Source organism: Mauremys reevesii, linkage group 4 (genome assembly GCF_016161935.1).
Source record: "Mauremys reevesii isolate NIE-2019 linkage group 4, ASM1616193v1, whole genome shotgun sequence".
NCBI lineage: Eukaryota > Metazoa > Chordata > Testudines > Geoemydidae > Mauremys > Mauremys reevesii.
The window spans coordinates 133,100,605-133,120,361 of NC_052626.1; the positions used below are offsets into that span (position 1 = coordinate 133,100,605).

At 40.9% G+C, this 19,757-nt stretch overlaps 2 protein-coding genes and 1 non-coding gene across 34 annotated transcripts in view; 1 reads left to right on the forward strand and 2 right to left on the reverse strand.

Annotated features, from left to right (window-relative positions):
• Positions 1-824: 824 nt before the first annotated feature.
• LEMD1 (LEM domain containing 1) lies at positions 825-19,227 on the reverse strand. Of its 7 annotated transcripts, none has more exons than XM_039533397.1 (10): positions 19,081-19,123; positions 17,986-18,068; positions 10,720-10,891; positions 10,251-10,376; positions 7,144-7,217; positions 6,210-6,293; positions 5,377-5,475; positions 3,600-3,692; positions 3,072-3,160; positions 825-1,202 (listed from the first exon to the last, which is right to left on the reverse strand). In XM_039533397.1, the coding sequence occupies exons 3-10, from the start codon at positions 10,871-10,873 to the stop codon at positions 959-961; spliced, it is 963 nt and encodes a 320-aa protein (XP_039389331.1). In that variant the 5' UTR covers positions 10,874-10,891; positions 17,986-18,068; positions 19,081-19,123; the 3' UTR covers positions 825-958. The 7 variants fall into 7 exon arrangements, with proteins under 7 accessions (XP_039389331.1, XP_039389330.1, XP_039389332.1 ...); XM_039533396.1 differs by lacking the exons at positions 17,986-18,068; positions 19,081-19,123 and adding exons at positions 12,284-12,425; positions 14,074-14,182; XM_039533398.1 differs by lacking the exon at positions 17,986-18,068 and having other exon boundaries at positions 19,081-19,227.
• The window catches only part of CDK18 (cyclin dependent kinase 18), a 173,452-nt gene continuing 171,689 nt past the window's right edge, over positions 17,995-19,757 (forward strand). For 15 of the 26 annotated variants that reach the window (XM_039533361.1, XM_039533364.1, XM_039533376.1 and 12 more), the window contains exons 1-2: positions 17,995-18,141; positions 18,859-18,984. The gene's annotated coding sequence lies outside the window, so the exon portion shown is untranslated. Of the gene's footprint in view, positions 18,142-18,835; positions 18,985-19,757 lie in introns of all 26 variants that reach the window. The other 11 variants (XM_039533381.1, XM_039533383.1, XM_039533382.1 and 8 more) reach the window with 3 other exon arrangements.
• Positions 18,871-18,942, reverse strand: TRNAW-CCA. Its single transcript has one exon. It is a non-coding gene; the product is annotated as a tRNA-Trp (tRNA).

Sequence of the window (19,757 nt, forward strand, 5' to 3'; positions counted from 1 at the left end):
AAGCAATTTGCTGATATCTTTGGCTAAATGAAATGCCGTTAAAAATTAGAAGAGACCATTCAATATCTTATGCCATTAATTGACTACATGAGTACACTTAAAATTAAACACATTTCATAAGGCTTTGGTGATGTGTTAGGTTTCTTAGGGTCAGGCCCTAAGCTCAGAGTTCTGTGTTTTTCTGACAAGAGCTGTGGACATTAAAATCCCTCAACTTGGTCCTGGCAGGTAAAAAGAAATTATTTTCATTTATGGTTTTAAAGCATTTTACTTTTTACAGCATGGTAACTTGAGTGATTTAGGATCTTATCTATATTTAGAAAACAAAACAGTTCAACTTTAAATCCAGAGGAAACGCATTGCCTCAGAAATGTGCTGACAACCAGTATCCACTTTTGATACGATCCAGAATTGGAGGAGTGCAGAAGAAAGCAAATTTCCTGTCACAGTTAAGCTATGAGAAGGCACTCCAGGGGGAGCCTGAAACTTGCTCCTCATTGTCTGTGGTACCATGATGGCCATTACCTGGCTTGTCAGAGGTGTGCAATTTGTTTTCTAGGTCTCAAGCTAGTGCTTCTCCAGTACAAGGGAGCAACAGTTCAGTACAAGAACATTCATTTTGGGGAAAGAATGATCAGCCACTGGTAGTTTAGAAAAATGAAAAACCCTTCCAAGTGGATGAACTGATGAATCTGATCACGAGATACAGGTCTGTTTCTCCCTGCTCAAGGTGAGGTGATAAATTGTGAAGCAAGTTGGCTCTCCAAGACTTATGAGCCTCTCTATACAATGAATATTTGACAAAGAAAACACAGTGACTATAATGTTTTTTTCCCATTGGCCTTTTAATTCACCATCTCAAGAGCTTGTTCACATGTAAGTAGGGAACAAAAGAGGCGTTTGCTTTGTTCTGTAGTCACTCCTAAATGCTCCCTAGCTGGGTGTCAGGACAGCACTACTAGCCTCTTCCTGTGATGAAGTTCGTGAATGGATTGTCTGGGTTGGTCTCCATAGTTACATACACAAAGAGTACGAAAACAAAGATAGCGAGTATAGCAATCCTTATGGGCATTGATAGGATTCCTCGATGGGCCTCCTTGTGCTCTAATGCTGATGCCTTGGGCTTCTCCTTTTCCACTTTGGACTTCTCCACAATATTCTGTGTTGATGGGTCACTCTCTCTCACTGATCTTCTCCTAGGACTGTGAAAAAGGATAGTAAATTTTAAGACAACTTTTAAAAATCCATACTGCTAACCACTGTTACCTTTCAAACTTAAGCACACAGTATCAGAGAGAAATATAGCTCCAGGGAACAATCAGGCTTCTTGTGATCAAGAGAAACTAAAATATAGCCAAAGCTGAAGCAAACCTCCATATGATCAAACATGATCCTTTGAGATCAACAGAAGAGGTAGTTTTTGTGAACTGCATATATGGGGACAGCCAAGGAGTTCTTTAAACTCAGGCTGGGCACCCATTGCAGCCAGGAAGTTCATTTTAACACAGCCTGGGCCAGCATGCCTTCCTTAACAGAGAATTGGAAGGAATACATTTCCAGATGGGCTTCTGCATACGGTTACTATTTGTTGTGTTAACACTGATGGTGAAGTAGTATTGGGAAACTGTTTTCTGATTGGTAGCCAACAGAAAGAAAATCCCCAGGTCAGGACTCCTTTTGTTTAATGGACTGCACTGCAAAATAAGCGCTCCTCCACAAGGCTTTCTAAGGCAGCAGCAGGAGACATGGGTTCTTGTCTACGAGAAGGTCTAAACAATTAGAAAGTAGCTTTTTTGCAGAGCTGCAAAGGAAGCTCATACCTAAGAGAGAAACAGCTAAAAGCCTCTACACTAGGTTTCAGTGACTGAGTAGTGAATTTTTGAAACAAAGATGACAGAATCTGTTTAGAATCTGGATGCCATCCCCCAGATTAAAAAAAATTAAACTGTTCATTTTTATTGCGACACCAATTGGCAGTACCTCTAATTGCCACTTCAAAGCACTCCAGCAACACAAAGCTCATGTCCCTTCAAGCAGATACTGGCTGCTGCAAAAGGACAAGAGACACCAGCTTTTTCTGTGCATTAGAACAGTGCACGTCTCTTGTTCTAGTCCATTCAGGGTCAATGTTTTATCGCCTATGAAACTCAGAACAGCGAAGAATGGCCCAGTGGATTCAGTGAGTCAATATGGAGTCTCTGTACTACTTATTTTATTTTATGTAGCATCTAGTATTCCCAAGCAAGATTGGAACCCTGTTTTACTAGGCACTGTACATACACATGAGAGAATCTGTCCCTGAAGAGCTTACAGTCTAAACAGACAAGGATTATCCTGCTCCCTATTTTATGGATAAGGAACTGAGGCACAGAGATTAATTGACTTGTTCAAGGTCTGTGGCAGAGCTCAGACCTGAACCCAGATCTCCCAAGTCCCAGGCTAGTGATTTGACCAGCAATCCTCTCTCTCACCTCTACATCAGTGGCTCAAGTCAGCCCCAGGGGACTAAAAGTCATCACCATCTTTAAGCTGTTTGGTAGCTTACGTGAAATCAGTTAGCAGGTCTGTGTCTAATTCCTAGGTGAAGAGCGGCCACATCACAAGGGCCAATAAATGGTACTCTGAATGGCACTCAGAGGAAAAAGATCCACTGTGCCATGGAGATTAGACTCACCTCAGGTAAAAGAGGTCCCCCCAGTTCAAGGCCCATTGGCTGGGTCACCCAAGAACTTAAATATACTAACTTGCAACTTCTGCATTCCCTTGGCTAACACCCTCTCCCCCACAAACACATTATGAAAAGACTTGACAGCTGAAGAGAATATACATTTTAGGAAGTGGCTGTGTATGTCATGAGCTTTCTGTAGTTCTTTCCTACCTCACCTCAGTGCTGCCTACCAACATTTTTATAAGCCAAAGCTTTCTTTTCTGACCAGAGACCTAACCATCCATGGAAGACCCTGGTGGAGTCTCAGCTTTTCAACGGCCAAGGGAATAGGAAGGAAGAGAGGCTATTGATAAGTAGTGCAGTTGTATCAAATCACTCTTTGTGAATGGCTGCAGATCATTACCTTATTCCTATGGGAGACCGGGGTTCAGGAAGCCACGTTTCACCTTGACCATCATCTTTGCTAACCGAGTCACCCATTGTGTCAGCTGCCTAACAAGAGAAGAAAGTTTATAGTGGGAGATTTAGTAAATAGACTTTATGCAGGATCCTTTATTCCCAACTGCTGAAGCCACTGAACAAGTTGTGGATAATTAAGAGAGTAAGAATATCTTCGTTAACTTTTTTGGAGTGAGGATTCATCTTGGTGGATTTACAATGACCAAAAACAAGATGAATGGGAAAGGGCAATTCTGTGCCCAGTGCTAGCCTGGAACATTAGCTGTGATCACAAAAGCCTGAAGGAGAGTTGTGCCAGAAATGTAATAACCAAATTCTTTGTTTTCTAATAAGAAGCAATTCAGTGAGTGGAAGCAGCCTTCAAATAACTTTGTTTAAAGTGGATATTTCCTCTATCATGACCAGAAGAGACACCTTGTGAAGGATTTACAGCCACCCAGGAGATTAAGTTAAAAAAAAATAGATTAGTTGCCTGTAGTCTACTCTGTTTAACAAATATTGAGGCCTGTGGAGTATTAGCTGGTGTTCGATAAGTCATTGTGCTCTTGTCCAACATGATCTTACCCTGCCAAAGAAGCAAGTGATTACAGCTTACTTTAAAGTAAATAAATCAACATTCCACAGTAAAAAGTACTTTGTATCTGGACATATGATCTAAATCCACTAATTCAATGGCCCGTATAAACAAGTTGAACAAAGATCACCACTGCAATTAAAAAAAAATGGCTCAGGTAAAAAGAAATGGGGGGAGGGGGAAATGATGGGCTTTAAGCTTTTTTTGAGCTGTAACACTTAGGGCATTTAGGGCAAATATGAAATTCGAGACTGAATCTGTTCAAAAGATTGCAATAGCAAATGGACCTTGTTAGGTTGTTGGAAGGCTGACTATTATTCACTGATACAAACAAAAAAGGGTTCAACTGAGAGTCAACAATTTTTATGGATAAGTTAGGTTTATGGGCTGAAGCACACAATAAATCTGGTCTAAAGCCCTTTGAATGAAAAAGATAAATGTTTTCATAGCATCCAAAAGCCTTCATCAGGACCAGAGACCCACTGTGCTGGTTGTTGTACAAACCTAAGGACAGCCACACTGGGGCAGACCAATGGTCCATCTAGCCCAGTATCTTGTCTTTGGCCTGGGCTACACTAACCGGGGGGAGGGGGGGGGTGTTTGAACTAAGATACGCAACTTCAGCTATGCTATTCGCATAACTGAAGTCGAAGTATCTTAGTTCAACTCACCTGGCTGTCCTCACAGCAGCAAGTCAACTGCCATGGCTCCCCTATCGACTCTGCTTACTCCTCCTATGGAGGAGTAGTACAGGCGTCGATTTGCAGATCAATTTATCGTGTCTCTTCTAGATGCGATAATCGATCCCTGATACACTGAACACTACCCGCTGATCCAGTGGCTAGTATAGACATATCTTTTGACAGTGGCCAGTGCCAGATGCTTCAGACACAATGGGGGGAGGGATAGCTCAGTGGTTTGAGCAGTGGCCTGCTAAACCCAGGGTTGTGAGCTCCATCCTTGAGGGGGCCACTTAGGAATCTGGGGCAAAAATCAGTACTTGGTCCTGCTAGTGAAGGCAGGGGGCTGGACTCAATGACCTTTCAAGGTCCCTTCCAGTTCTAGGAGATTGGTATATCTCCAATTATTGTTTTTATTGTTGGAGAACAGAACAATCATCAAATAATCCATCTGATTGTCCAGTCCCAGCTTCTAGCTATCCTCACTTTAGAGACATTACAATCTAATGCCTCAATTTGGCAAAGATGTAGGCGTGTGCTTACCTTTGTGCTCTGTTAGAAGACTTTACAGGACTGGGGCCTAAAACAAATTCAACTCTCCTGCACTGAAACCTTGCATAAAGTGTACATCATATAGTTTCAAGATCACCTCTTGCTGATTTATAAAAGCAAAGCAGCATCATTCTGTGATTATTTTCTATTCTTTCAAAGGAGGCATGCAACTGTGTGTGCATTTCGCTTGTTTTAAGAGTCCACCTTTGAGGTAGTGCTACTTTGTCTTAAATTAGGGTAAGGGAAGATTTTTATTAGGGATCAAATGCAAGACCAAGGAAAGGAATTTTGAAGTGAATGGATAGGGCATTAGGTAGCTAAATGTTATTCAGCGATTCATCATTTGCACCATTTTGCTCTAGGGCACATTTTTGTGGATAGCACTTTTGGAAGATTTTCTGGAAAAAAGCCAGTTTATTATAAGTTAATTGGTGCCAGAGTACCTTTGTCCTACGACTAGCCTGGGGACTGCTGCCACCTGACCTCTTCTGTCCTTGTGTCCAATGTGCTGGCAACTTATCCTCTGGCAATATTTGCTCTAGCTGTTAATATCCAAGACAGGCATTCATTAGTTGGAAGGGTAAACAATCTATGCATAATTGAATACTCTCCTGGTCAAAGCTGCTTTATCAAGGTCAAGAATACTGTGCACAAGAGACTATTCTCTTGCAGTTAACAACCTGCACTTATCCAAGAAATGACTACTAGTGATTTTTCCACCTGTGACAATATGTCTACACCTTCATTTATATTGTGCATTGCGGATTAAAAAAAAATGTAACCAAGAACCTGGAATCATCTGTGCTTCACACATCAGACATGTAAAGTAGTCCTCAAGATGAGCAGAAACTGTTGTTAAGTAGCAATCGAATATCAGCTTACTTTATTTTTTTAAAGGCCCAATGTAGATGTCGATAATACGGCCCATCTGACAGTTAATGGAACACCTGCATTGACATGGGCCAGTAATTTCATAAGGGAATTATTCTCAGGACTATCTACAGTAAGAAATTTGAACGATAAGGCTTTTCTATATGAACAAGATGCAAATAGACCAAAGCCAATGATATAGATCAACCTCTGATCAGTAATAACAATTGCTGAAAAGTTAGCAGTAGGTGAAGTAAGAAGCAGTGAAGGAACATTCAGCTGCACTACAGCATGTCTAATGAGAAGCTTTTTCTCATGCAAGTTCATGCACAAAATTCAAGATTTGTGAATTGTTAGGAGCACCAATGTAACCACAAATTAAAATATTGGGAGGGTGGGTACTTTCCTCTGCCACTATCTTGGCAAGACTGTAATCTGCATCAGGTGCTAGGAGTTTCTTGTGGCGTTCTGAAAATTCAGTGTGTGGAGCCTGTAAGAAAAAGAAATCCACAAGAAATGCTGAAAACCGATGGAGACTTTTACTAACAGTGATCTTAATTAAAAGTCCATATTTTTTGAATGTCATAATATTGAACTGTTTATTTTACGTAGATGGAGCCAGCACATCTTAGTATGGTATTTATCATTTAAGCTTTCTTCAAATGCTTCAGGGCAGTGTCTGAAGCCAATTGTTGTAATTAGGAATTTTTTTCTGTAAAATATGAAGTAACATGAAGAAGGCTTGTCCAATGGTTAGACCAGTAGCTGGGACTCAGGAGACTCGGGTTAAATTACATGCCTTGCCACAAGCTCCCTGTTCAGCCTTGGGCAAGTCGCTTAGTTTCTCTCTGCGCCTCAGTTCCCCATCTATAATGCAAGATGGGGATAACAGCACTTCCCTATAAGAACTTTAGATAGATGGGATGTGTCTGGTCTTAAGGTTTATAGGAACTTGTTTTCACACCACTTACAATGGTCACCTTACTTTGTATCCTTTTAAAATCCAAGCTTAAATGTTATTTAACATGCTGAAACATGGGTGATTGAATAAATATTTAATAGTTAATTTTAAGTCAGCATTTATAATTACTTGGGCACTTTGTATGTCAGGAAATCAACTTGGCATATTCTTAAACATCCGAGCTGACTGTTTCACGGTAGATTTCCTTGGGCTGCATTGTAGAAGTTGTGCCATAGAAGCATACTATAATTAACTGATTGAAGGTAATTGCTGCATTTGTCAAGAGCTTAATACAAAGAACATCAGGTTCTATTAACTTGAAATTTCCTGCATGTAGCAGCAGCTACATAAAATATTCATGCATTAGTAGGTTACTTACTTTACTGTAGCCAGTGGCACAAGCTGCTGTCACTTTGAAGTCTTTTGTTTCAAGGACTACTTCAGTACTGGTCTCTAAATAAGGAGAGGAAAAACTAACAAGTGAGGTCCTTAAAAGGGTAAATTATGCTGGAGTATCTGTGCCATGTTGCTTGAGTCAATACTTCAGAACAAGAGCTATAGGACAGCCATCTTTAGAAACTGCTTTGCTTAATTAGCCTCCTGTGCTTTCACCTAGATGCAATGGTGATAGGCAACATACAAACACGTAAATGAGAAGGTGCAAAGAGGCAATGTGCCCAAATGCCAGCAGTCTACCTAACAGAGGATTAGATTCAAGTCTTCCGGGCTAAAGGGGCAGGAGAGGTGTCAGATGAGTTTCATATATTGGCAATCATGCCTGGAAAACTAACAAGTAAACAATTCCTTATCCATTCCATAGCATGATGTAGTAGTATATTCATTCAATATAAAAAGAAGGCTTGTTTGAGCTAGCTATGTTTTTGTTAGGACAGCTGCTATGCTGTCAGATTAGTCCGACGTGCAGCTGTTGGTTTAGTATTTTTCAGAACATTTCTAATCTGCTCAGGATTTTGCAACTCCTTTTTTCCCCAAAAGCAACAGAAATTGCACCACCAAACTAATTGCTTTAAAAAGTTAGCAATTCCTTACAGCCTGTAAAATAAATGAGAGGCTTGGTTAGCTCCTTGATGGGAACTTAAAAAGGAGTTTTACAAGCGATTTAAAAAAAAAAAAAAAAGCAAAGCTTGGTTTTCAGTTCTATGCAGCTCCTCAAAAAGATCTTCAGGATTGAGCTACTGAACGTTCTACTTCTCGTGAAAGAAACCCCTACATTTGTTTTTTTCCCTCTAAAGATATTTCAAATTCCCTTGATATTCACAAAGGAGTTAGTATGCCAGATCAGACCACAGGGCCATCAGGTTCAATAGCCTTTCAGACAGCGGTCAGTGCCAGACGTTTCAGGGAACCCTGCGGCAGGCAGTCACAGAACAACCTGCCTATAGAATAAATTGCTTCCTAATTCCCACACAAATTGATTTATGCCCTGAAACACACTGGTTTACATCTCTTTAGACTTCTAAACGTCTCATTTATCAGTGATGTTCTTGTTTTCCATATAGGGCCTGATTCTAAGTTATATCAAGTTAGGGGCCAATTTAAGGCCCTTTACAATGTCAGAGGCAAATCCTCAATAAGCGTTATGATCGTTTACACCAACTGCGGATTTGCCCCTCAGAGTACCGTAAAGAGGTATTCGTGTAAAGAAGAATCAGGCCTCTAACTTCTAGCCCCTTTTTATGAAAAAAAATCTAGCTAAGATCTCAGGCCTGGTCTATGCTACAGAGTTAGATCAATGTAAGGCAGCTTATGTTGCCTTAACTCTGAAAGCATCTACAGTAAAATTTAGTTCCCAGTAACTTAACGGACCCACTACACCTACTTAACTTCACCTCCACAAGAGATGTAGTGCTTAGGTCAATAGTCAGGTTGATGCATTGTCAGTGTCGACACTGTGTTGCTTACATTGACAGTTGCTGCCTTTCAGCAACTGTCTCACAATGCCCCACGCTGGCAGTGAAATGGGTGCACGTGCTCCTGGCGAGGATGCGCACTGCTGACACAGGGAGCATGGAAGGGACATGTAAAACAGATTCAGTTACTGCGGTGGCTGCATGTCGATGTAACTTAAGTCAACTTAATTTTGTAGCATAGACTTGCCTTCAGACTCCACAGTATCTTGTGACACTGATTTACAAAGGTTAGCTGTGCATCATGTAAAAAGTATTTCCTTTAATGAACTGACTATTGATAATCATTCAATTGCATTCATTTGTTCTGTGTTTGTCCAGAGCCCAGCACAATGGGGGTCCGGTCCATGACTAGGGCTCCTAAGCATCTCTTGAACACAAATAATTCTATGCCCCTAATCTGCCTTCTCAAAACTCTTGCTCTGTACGCCCTGATTGTGTCTCCTTATTTCTCTCCTCTTCAAACTGACCAGTCCCAGTGTTTTCAGCATAAGAGACGAGACTGAAGATGCCATCCAAAAGCCAAGGCAACTTACTTTCTGATTTGTGTAATACATGCAAGTCCTGCAATGTGCGTGGTTTATTTGGGTTACATGGCCCAGATCTGAATTTTTTTTTTTTTTTTTTTATTTTTTTTTTATTTTTTTTTTTTACACAGCACCCAGGGACGTTGGCTGCTGAATCACACTACTCATCCCGGTGTTTTATAGCATTTTTAGTTTTCCATCTCAGAGCAGAGTCAGCCTACAACTCTACAGACACTGAATAAACCATGTGCCATTATCGTTTTGGTTTAAACAATAAAATCATATACCAAACAGAATGGAGGGGGCACACTTGGTAATGAAGTGCAAGATGGGGATTGGAGGAGTGGAAGACAGCAAGAGGTGATAAAACAGTTTTAGACCACAAACCCATTAAGCCACACTAAAGTAAGCACAAAAGGTGAAATCTAGGCCCCACTAAAGTCAATGACAAAGCCCCCACTGACTTCAATCGGACCAAGATTTCACCCCATGATTCTATGATGAGCACAATAGGGAAGGGACAAAAGGGATTTGACCTAAGAAATTGCTCTGGAGTTCGGCTGCAAAGACTCACGGAACTATTGCAGCAAGATTACTTTCCTTCATAAAAAGTCACCATTGAGATACTGTTGTTTATCAGTAACATTTAAAATAATTTCAGACAGGTGGATTAGCTACCTACCCGGGGATTTAGGTCGGCTTTACTGCACCGGTCAAGAGTATGGATTATTTACACCCCAGCATGATGTAATTATGACTACCTAATTTTCTAGTATAAACCAGGCCTTAGGAGCATGAGTCCCATTGTCTCTCAATGGGATCTGTGCTCCTAAATCACTTAAGGCCAGATTTTTGAAGCACTCAAAGACGCAGATAGGTCTAACCCTCATTGAACTTAATGGAAAATAGGTTCCTAGGGAATGTAGAAAAATCTCACACGGTAATACTAAGTGCTCTCAAACATACAAAATATTAAGATAGATAAACTGACACTATTTTAATTTCTGCATCCAAAAAGTTTACTACTGTACCTTTTTCTTCCTCACTCTCTGAGCTCTGATCAAGATCTCCACTTTCCTTTGGCTTGGCACGTAATCCTTGTGGACTTGGATTCACCAACTGCAGTAGTTTATTCTCATAAAGAGTCCTTGTAGAAGCTAAAATAAGCAGTTCAGAATACAAGGGGATTAACAACAATTGGTTCGCTGTGCAATTAGTTTTATTGTTTGAAAGTCTGGTCCTAAATTTCAGGGATTTTACAATGAGCTCAGCACCCAGCAACTCCAGTGGAGAACAAGTGCTGAGCACATACGAAACATCTGGCCACATCATTTAGATGCTTAAATGGGAGCTGAGCTCTTTTGAAAACTCAGGCCTTTGTTTTTTGTCTTATGTTTTTGAGTTGGGTTGAGACCCAATTTCTCACTTTAAAGACAAGTTAGATTAGATTCTACTTCCCCATCTGTTCCCAATCATGACCATAATTAATTTGAAGCATACGTAGTATCGGTCCAGGCTCGGTACCATACATGAGAAGCTTTTCCTGCAATTCATTGTCACTCAGTAGTTTAATGCTGATTTCATCTGTTGTGTCTTGATCTTGGTTTTCTTGTTCTTGCTTTTCTATCAACACACCAACAGTAACCTGGGCCATCTTTTCCAACAGCAGAACCTTTGGAATAAGATCCGAGAATTCACCATGAAAGCTCAGTACAGTACAAAGGCATCTTTAAGCATTTATCCTGTTGCTCTGCAAATCCTGTTTTATTAAACACTTCTATATATTTAGATAAACTGGAATAGTTACATTCTGGTTTCCTGCCACGGTTGGAATGGTTTCCAAGTGCCTCACTATTCCATCACACATTTCAGTATTTACAGATTTAGAGCTTTCATACAAAGTTAGGTGGCAAATTATAGGTAACAAATTATATTTAATTGACAATTATAGCTCAGTGGAACAAGAGATGGTATGCTCAAGTTTCAGAGGAGGCTTCCAGAAATGAAGTAAAAAGATCTTTTGTGTGTGTGTGTATATATATATATAAAGCCAATAATTACTACTAAATCCCTAGGCCTATATGCAACATGTTTAGAAAAGTACTTTGAGTATCCCTTTATAGTTCAGATCTCCATTGTTTGCAGTGTCAAGAGTTTGGAAACCATTTCTCCTCCTTCCCTCTCCTCCAGCCTCCCAATCCTGCCTTCTTCACTTCCTCGTCTGTCACGAACACTCTAGAAATATCGTTTTGTTAACTTGCTTTCCTTTTGCTGGCTGTCTCTGCAGCAACCTAAAAATATTGTATCGTTATTCAGTTTATGTTTGTAGTGATGGAGAAGTGTCCCTTTCAGGCCTGCCACTCTGTCCAAGTTGTATGTATGTAGATTTGATAGTCTTCAGTAAAGCTCCTAGAGCCTATGCCTATATGACCGAAGGGAAAGCCTATAAGATCTGCAAGTCAAAAATATGCTTTGTCTGGGTTATATTAATTATTTTCAAGTACCAGACTGACATTCCCACAACACATTTCCATATATATTACACAGACTAAATGAATCATTTCTAGCACAAAAATACTGTGCATGACTGCATGCAACAGCTGCTCTTCCATGCCTTGGTCTCTTGTGCCCTGGTTTTGATTATAACAGGTGCCTTTCTGATTGGAACAGAGTCTGTAGAGATCCAGATATTTTAAAAGGGGCGAAAGCATTGCCTAAAGCCACACCTCTTTTACTCGCTTCCCCTTCCTTTTAGTGGGAAGAAAAGGCTTAGGAGTCAGCCAGCCTATGCAACTTTTCAGATTGTGTCTGGGACCCACTCTACCCCAATTCTACCTTGACAGAACAACTGGATAAGATCTAATTAAAGTAGTTTCATTCCATTTGCTTGGCTTCTGCGTCCATCTCCCCATCTGTCTAATGCTGCACAGGGACTTTGTGAGGTTTAATTCATTAATGTTTACAAAGCCCTAGGGAATTCACACACGGAAGGTGCTATAGAAGGGTGATGTTTTATATAAGCAGAACAGTGTATTCATCCGAGCACTTGATTTTTTCAATCTACCCATGAATGTCAGAATGAAATCTTAGAAGCAGTACAGGAAACACTGGCAGACAAGTCCACATATTGTTGACAGAACAGACATCTGTGGTGCACTTTCATATGCCTTTGTTATTTATTGACTGTCATCAGCATATGAGGTGCTCTGCAAGACAGAAAAACAGTCCTCAAACAGTTTTCAGTTTGGAGCACAGTCCAGTTTTTATCTCAAGATTAGTTGACAACGCATTAGAATTAGGTTATTCTAAATACACCTCTACCCAGATATAACACGAATTCGGATATAACGCAGTAAAGCATTGCTCGGGGAGGGGAGGGGGCACAGGGCTCCACACTCCGGAGGATCAAAGCAAGTTCGATATAACGCTGTTTCACCTATAACGTGGTAAGATTTTTTGGCTCCCAAGGACATTATATCCGGGTAGAGGTGTACATAAATTTTACACTTGTTTACCAAACATCTTAAAACATTCAACCAAACTGTAATGCTTTGCATCACAGGAAAATAAATAGTTAGACATCAATTCAAGTTCTCACTCTGCATTTTTATTATCTGAGACTTGAACTTAACCATATGTTGTAAATGATGGGTAGAAGAGTGATCCTGGACGAGAGATGTTTTAATACTGCAGTGACTATTACTGCAATATAATTACATATTACAATATGATCAAAGCCAACCTTAAACTGACACTCTGCTCATGCTTTGTCACTGTCTAATTACAAAAAAACCTTCACTAGCCAGGTTTATCTTATAATACTGGCTAATTCAAAACCCTGTCACCTTGACTATTAAAATAAAAATTCTGTTAAAAAAGCATCTAAAAACCCCCATACTCAATGATTCTAGCAGTTTTACTATTACCCAGAGCTTGTCTACACACAAGTCGCACCAGTTTAAACACAGATTTGGTTAAACCAGTACAAACCCAACTGTGGGCATTTAGTTAAAATGTACAGGTCCAAGCTCAACTGACATAAAACCAGGTTTAAAATTGACATAGTAGTAACTACACACAAAGCTGCCCCAGTTTAATATCACACCTGTAGCTACACAGATTCAACTTCTGTTTAAAATCAGGCCTCAGTAACATTAAGAGACCTTCTGTCTAGTTCTAGAATTCTACATTTAGATGATTTTCAAAGCGGCATAAGGGAGTTAGACATCCAACTGCTGATTTCCAATGGGAGCTGAGCACCTAACGCTTGGCCCCACCATAGATCTGATTAAGAACACATTTAATCTCAAAGAGGTTTTAAAAATTAATTGTACCTATAAGTGTCTAATGAAAATCTAGAACAAAGACCCTAATGGGTCATCTGAGACACCTTGCACTCATTTTTTTCATGCAGGGATCCAGTCAACCGACTATGTTTTAGTGTAGTTTAACAAGTCTCTTAGCTCTTGGCTGAAGCCCAGGATACAAAGTCAACTCATGCCTTAATTTCTCTGACATGAAAAAGAAATTTTCTAAACAATCTACACATTTTTACTACAAAGTACATGATTTTACAAGAACCAAGTCTAGATATTTCATATCACTGTTTCACGACGTATTTGTGCCTCAAAGTTCATCAGCTTTTTTTTGGTTAAAAAAGAAAGTATCCCCGAAAAGACTCATTTCAATTTAAAATGAGGGTGCCATTTCCTAAGGCTGAATCGACCCTGGTCAAAATTATAATCTGTCACTCTCCACTGGGACAGCTCTACTGATGGGAATTACAGATCCCTCTTATGCCAGGTTAGAAACAGTCTTGGAGATTGTTCTGATATCCCAGACAAATTCACTTACCCCCTCACATGATCTTATGAAATTCTGACTCTGTAATTACAACAGCTACAGATGTTAAAAAGGACTTCCTCTTTCTAAAAGCCCAAATGCCCCTGCTCTTCGTGCCCAGAATAAAGCTATAGTGACTTATCTGTGACATCATTAATTTCCATGGTAATAGACTGGTGTCAAACCAGATTGTGACTTCACTGCAGGTTCATTACAAGGAGGAATTTTGCTGGGAAGAAGAAAAGCCAATCTATTACACCGGTGAAGCCTGAAAATAGTGTAACAGTTTAATGAGGTTAGAAATACAAGATGCAGCTATGGCAGAAGGCAAGTAAATACATATGGGGAAAGCTAATCCGTGATAGATATTTATGGAAGTGATACTTCAAAAGAACATCTGATGTCTATACGTTCTAGGAGCTATAGCAAATGGACAGAGCAGCAGAAATGCTAGTGTTTTGGGGGTCACAGAGGCATCACACTATGGAAAGGAAAGAGATATTCTGTCTATCCCACTCAGTTGTGAGCATGACTAGAATACTGCATTCACTTCTGGACACCTCAGTAGTAGAAGGGATTAGTTGCAGTCCTTGACTAAAGGATACGGTATAGTAATTACTAAGACAAAAGGTAATTCGGAAGAGCAACAAAAATGATGAGTCTGGAGTGATTTATTTATGAGGCAAGATTAAGAGAACTAAATATTTATAGCTGAATGAGACTGAATGTTAATGAAAGCTTCCTATAGAGGAGATCAACTACACTATAGAAGTCTTCCCAGAGAATTGTGGGGGGAAAGGGGGGAAGAAGCCATCGCTTGAAATGCTTAGGACAAGACAAAGCTCTGGTCAGACTGTAGGGAACATGCCGGCACACTATGCTGCACCTAGAAGTTACCAGCTGATAGGTGTTTTAAGAATGACGTTATTAGAGTTCTGAGTTCCAGTTCATTTTAAAACATTAGGGCAGAAAATAGTTACACAGAGAGCCATTTTAAAGTTCTAATATTCACTCAGCCATTATATTAGCCGAGCGCACTGGAGGTGGCTAATATTAAACAATATTTCTTCAGATGCTTTATTCCCTACCACAGACAGGCCTCATAACAATCTGTCCTTGGGCCCTTAGAATAACAAAGCTAGAAATTAGTATTTACTAAGTACCTGGCATGTTTCAGCCCCTGTTTAAAGCAAGAAACACCCCCCTCTCCCCATTATAGGAAAATTATTCTGCCAGCACTGGGGTAGACATTTAAAATCCTTTATCTAGCTTTGTATTGTACTATGCACCTTTCACTAAAGGTGTAAGTAAAAATAGGATACCCTTTGAAACATGTGACATTCTAAGTACGAACATGTTACAAGGAAACAAGAGCTGGGGGCCTTCAGTGACATATCTCGCACTTATGATTAAAACATGACTAACAATTATCTTAAATTGTGTTCAGTTCCCATCCCGTCCCATGGAAGCCACATTCCATTTAAATACAAGTGCAACCTGAAAAGGGTGAGCGTACACATTCACTTAATCTACAAATACATTATTTTAACAAAGGAGTCAGCCAAATTGAATGAACAGCATTTCAAATGGCCATCTGCCAAAGCCTATTTCCATAAAGACCTCAACAGTTAGCTAGCAGCAAAAAACTGAAAGGACTGAAAGTGCTGTTTTCCAGTCATTTTTATGTATAAACATAAAACTCTACTAGTTCATCCATTTGAAAAGATGCTATTCACCTGCCTCAAGTTTCCCCTGTGACACTTCTTGTCCACCCCCAACACACAACTAAAACATTGTATATTTGGTTATCAGAGTCAATGTGGCAAGGATATGACATTCAGCCCCACAAAAGCTAGGTTTAGACTTAATTCTAGATCTTGTAGTCATACGAATGATTTTTATGTAGCATCTTTCATTCAGAGGACTCTTAATCAAGCCTTTTGGAATAACTGGTTTTGTCCATCAACTTTCTCTTAATTTAAAGATGAAGGAGGACATTACACTGGACAGGGCCGGCTCCAGGGTTTTTGCCACCCCAAGCGGTGGGGAAAAAAAATAAATATAAAAATAAAAAGCCGCAATCGCGACCAGCGGCAGTTCCATCGCGCTGCTTTCTTCTTCGGCAGCAGGTCCTTCCCTCCAAGAGAGACTGAGGACCCGCCACCGAAGAGCCAGACGTGTCACCCCTTCCCCTTGGCTGCCCCAAGCACCTGCTTGCTGGGCTGGTGCCTGGAGCCGGCCCTGACACTGGACTAAACAGAAAATTCAACTTCAGCTCTTTTTAGTCAGAAATTATTTTTCTAAATAAATAGAAATTGAGGAAACAAATAAGCTCAAAACAACTTTTGTTTGCAGCCAGATTTGGTGAACAACATAGTCATAACAAAAGCCATCTAAAGAAAAGAGACGGAACATTTAAATGAACAGTAGAGCACTAAAGACCAAGATTAAAGGAAATTCAGGTGTACAAAATAAAACATCTTGAAATGAAGATTTAAAGGGTTAGAACCCAAGAGCACTCAAGCTTTTTCTATTGTGAAATAGACAATACTTTTATAAGGCCATCTGTTGCTTCCCAATCCAAAATAGTTTGAGTAACCAAGTGTGTATGTCACTTTCCAAGCTATCATGACACTGCAATGTCATCATGACTAAATTTAAAAAGGGCATTATTAGGTAGAATTAGTTCCAAAAATTGGGTTAGCAATTGTTTGTTCCAGGCAACTACTGACTGAATGACTTTCCAAAAAGCTCTGCTTAACTGTGTCATGTCATAGAAATGTCTAATGATCTAGTAGTTACTGGTGCGTTTGTTTTGTTTACCTTTTTTCAAAGGTTAGTGTTCTGGAGAGCTGCTGAGTACTCTCAGCTCCCACTGAAGCAAATGGTAGCTGCAATTGCTCAGCACCTCATGATCACATGAGACTATGCTCAAAACATTGCAAAGATTGGATAACATTGTCAAAAGCAGTTAGAGACTCACTATCAACTTTAAAAAGCCTACTCTGCCTGAAAGTGTTTTTGCCCCACTATGGTTACAAGAAACACCTAAGAATGCTATAAACTGAAAGATAAGAGCAAAATATCCCTCTCAACACTGAGAATTAGTTTGTTTTATGCATCTGACAGCAGCACTCTATGTAGAGATTTTCTCTGTTTCCCCAATTATAGTCAGTTTCCTCTGTTATATTTGTGAGGGTATTTCATACAGCAGAGAAGAGAACAGAATTTTAAAATCCGAACGCGTGGTTGTGAAGCTGTACTCATTGGCAGAGGAACTCAGAGGCAGGTGCAATAGTTGAAAACAACCTCAGATTTGTTTGTTTTTTTAAGTTGGCTAGATTTGTTGGTAGTTGATCGTATCAGGTCCCAAATTTAGATTTGTGGAGGGGTTTTTTGTTTGTTTGTTTTTGTTTTTAAAAAAAGCTTTATGCCCACCCAATCTCCTCTTGACTTTTAAGTGTTAGTAAAATAGCTTTGTTTGTCCTCTAATTGTTTGTAACTTAAGCACTGTAGCCATAAATTTCTGCATGATAAACAGAGTGAAACTAACTAGTAGAATTCAATTAAAGGGGAAAAAAGAGAAAAATAAATCAAACATTGATTATTTCAATTTAACCTTTGGTGTAATTTATATAGGCAAATGAGGCTCACCCCCCACCCCATGTAATTTTAACCCAGTAGTGTCAGTTTACTTGCTTATGTAGTTTGCATCTTAACACAACTGTGAATTACAAGATAAATGCTGCACAAGCGCAGTGTTTAACCAAAAATCACACATACCTGTCTAGGATTTACATCTATAATAATTCCTCTTCTCAAGCTGATTTTGCTGAGACTAAAGAAGACTGCCTTAGGAATATATGCCAGAACTGTATCATGTACATAGTGTTTTTAAAAGGAAGAGGAAGGCATAAAACTCACTCTATCATCCTCACTCAGGGGAAGTCACAAGCCAGCTGAGCATCTGCATCCAAAGGACAGGAACATAGACCCCTCCCTGGGAGCTAAGCAGGAGTGCAACAGCAAATAAGAGAGGGGTCAGCTGCAACAGGATGAAGTAGCAGATTGCCTGAGGAGGTGCCTTCCAGCCCTACATTTCTGTGGCTTGGTCTACACTAGAAAATTAAGTTGGCTTAACTACATCACACAGGGGTGTGAAGCAGGGTTGTTAAACCAACCTATTTCCTCTCCCCATGTAAACAGTGCTAGGCTGAGGGAAGAATTCTGCCCTCTACCTAGCTGCTGCCTCTTGGGGAGGTGGATTATCTGTGCAGAGGGAGAATCCCTCCAACCACCGGCCTAGGTAGCATCTACACTGAAAGTCTGCAGCTGGGCCACTGCAGTATAGACAAGCCCTATAAGTGGAAGTATACAAAAAATGCTCCCTGGGGTGACTCCTGCCCAGAGCCCTACCCTGCCTTTCAACTGCCCTTTGTTTTAATTTGGGGAAAACTTATCCTTCCTATTACCTCCCTCTGCTTTGGGGGAACCCCATGCTGCTCCCTCACTGTCTCTAATTGCACCCCCATGCACTATTCCTATCTTAGGGGGATTCCCCATGTTCCTCTATTTTACCTTAAGGGGCACCCCTCCCATGCACCATCCCCTTCTGTTGGATTACAGGTGCCCCCAACCCCACCCTTCCCAGTTATCATTACTGGGGGGGAGCAGAGCCCTCTCCAACACTGCCTGTTTGCTTGGGGATCGCGTCCCCTTATCGCGTTACACTAGAGGAAACGCCCCCACCCGCCCTCTCTCTATTTTGTTAAAGGTGTAAAATAAATCCCCTTCCAGGCAGGGGCAGCCTGACCCCGACGTGATTCGAACACGCAGCCTTCTGATCTGGAGTCAGACGCGCTACCGTTGCGCCACGAGGTCCCGTCAGTCCGGGCTGGAGCGGCGCTTGAAGAGGCTGTGCGCGTGAGTCCTCCCCGCCACTCTTCCTTAGCGCATGCGTACTCTGCCCCCGGAGCTTCCCAGCCCCACACCTGAGCCCCTCGCTCTCCCGACCCTCACCTCGGTCTCCCCGCCGGACGCTGAAGGAGACGGAGACGGCGACAACGCCCCGCCCTCATCCTCCCACGGCCAGGCCGGCGCCCACCCAGCCGCCTTCAAACCGCCCGCCGGGGCGCCTCGCAGCCAACCACCGCCCGGCCACGCCCCTGTGGGCGGTACCAACTCCGGGAGCGGGTTCCTCGGAGGGGGTCAGCGGGCGCTACCACTCGCCCATAGGGCCATACCACCGACAAGCCCCGGGAGGGGATCTGCCTCTCTTACTCCACAGGACTCTACCATTCCCATGCAGCCTATAGGGGCCGGACATGCCCAGCCAGGGTTGGAGCTGTATTAGGTGCACTGAGTTTTCTCAGACATCAGTTCTCAGGTCAAGCTGAAATCTCTGGGTTTAACTATTATTATTGCATTTAGTATTATGTAATACTTAAATCACTATTGCACTTCAGCACTTTAATCCCCTTATACATTATTGTATTTAACATTTATTATTATCTATTAGTTTAATCAGTCTCATATTGTATTTCTGAATATTTATTATTTACATGATTATGTCATTGTTATGTATTATTGAATTCTCTGGTTTTGGACCACTCCTTGTACTGAAATGTGCCGTGTTTGGAAGCCCCTAATCACTGTGTGTGTGCACTGCATGTTTCTTTAATGTTATCCCTCCCTGC

What these genes read in the sequence shown, in the direction of transcription:
- LEMD1 (XM_039533398.1), bottom strand. Translation starts at nt 10,873, where the DNA reads ATGGCCCAGGTTACTGTTGGTGTGTTGATAGAAAAGCAAGAACAAGAA. An exon ending in AGAGAGTGAGGAAGAAAAAG is followed by an intron (nt 7,218 to 10,250) that starts GTACAGTAGTAA and finishes CTCCTTATTTAG; the next exon opens with AGACCAGTACTGAAGTAGTC. An exon ending in AGGCTAGTCGTAGGACAAAG is followed by an intron (nt 3,693 to 5,376) that starts GTACTCTGGCAC and finishes CTTCTTTGGCAG; the next exon opens with GGTAAGATCATGTTGGACAA.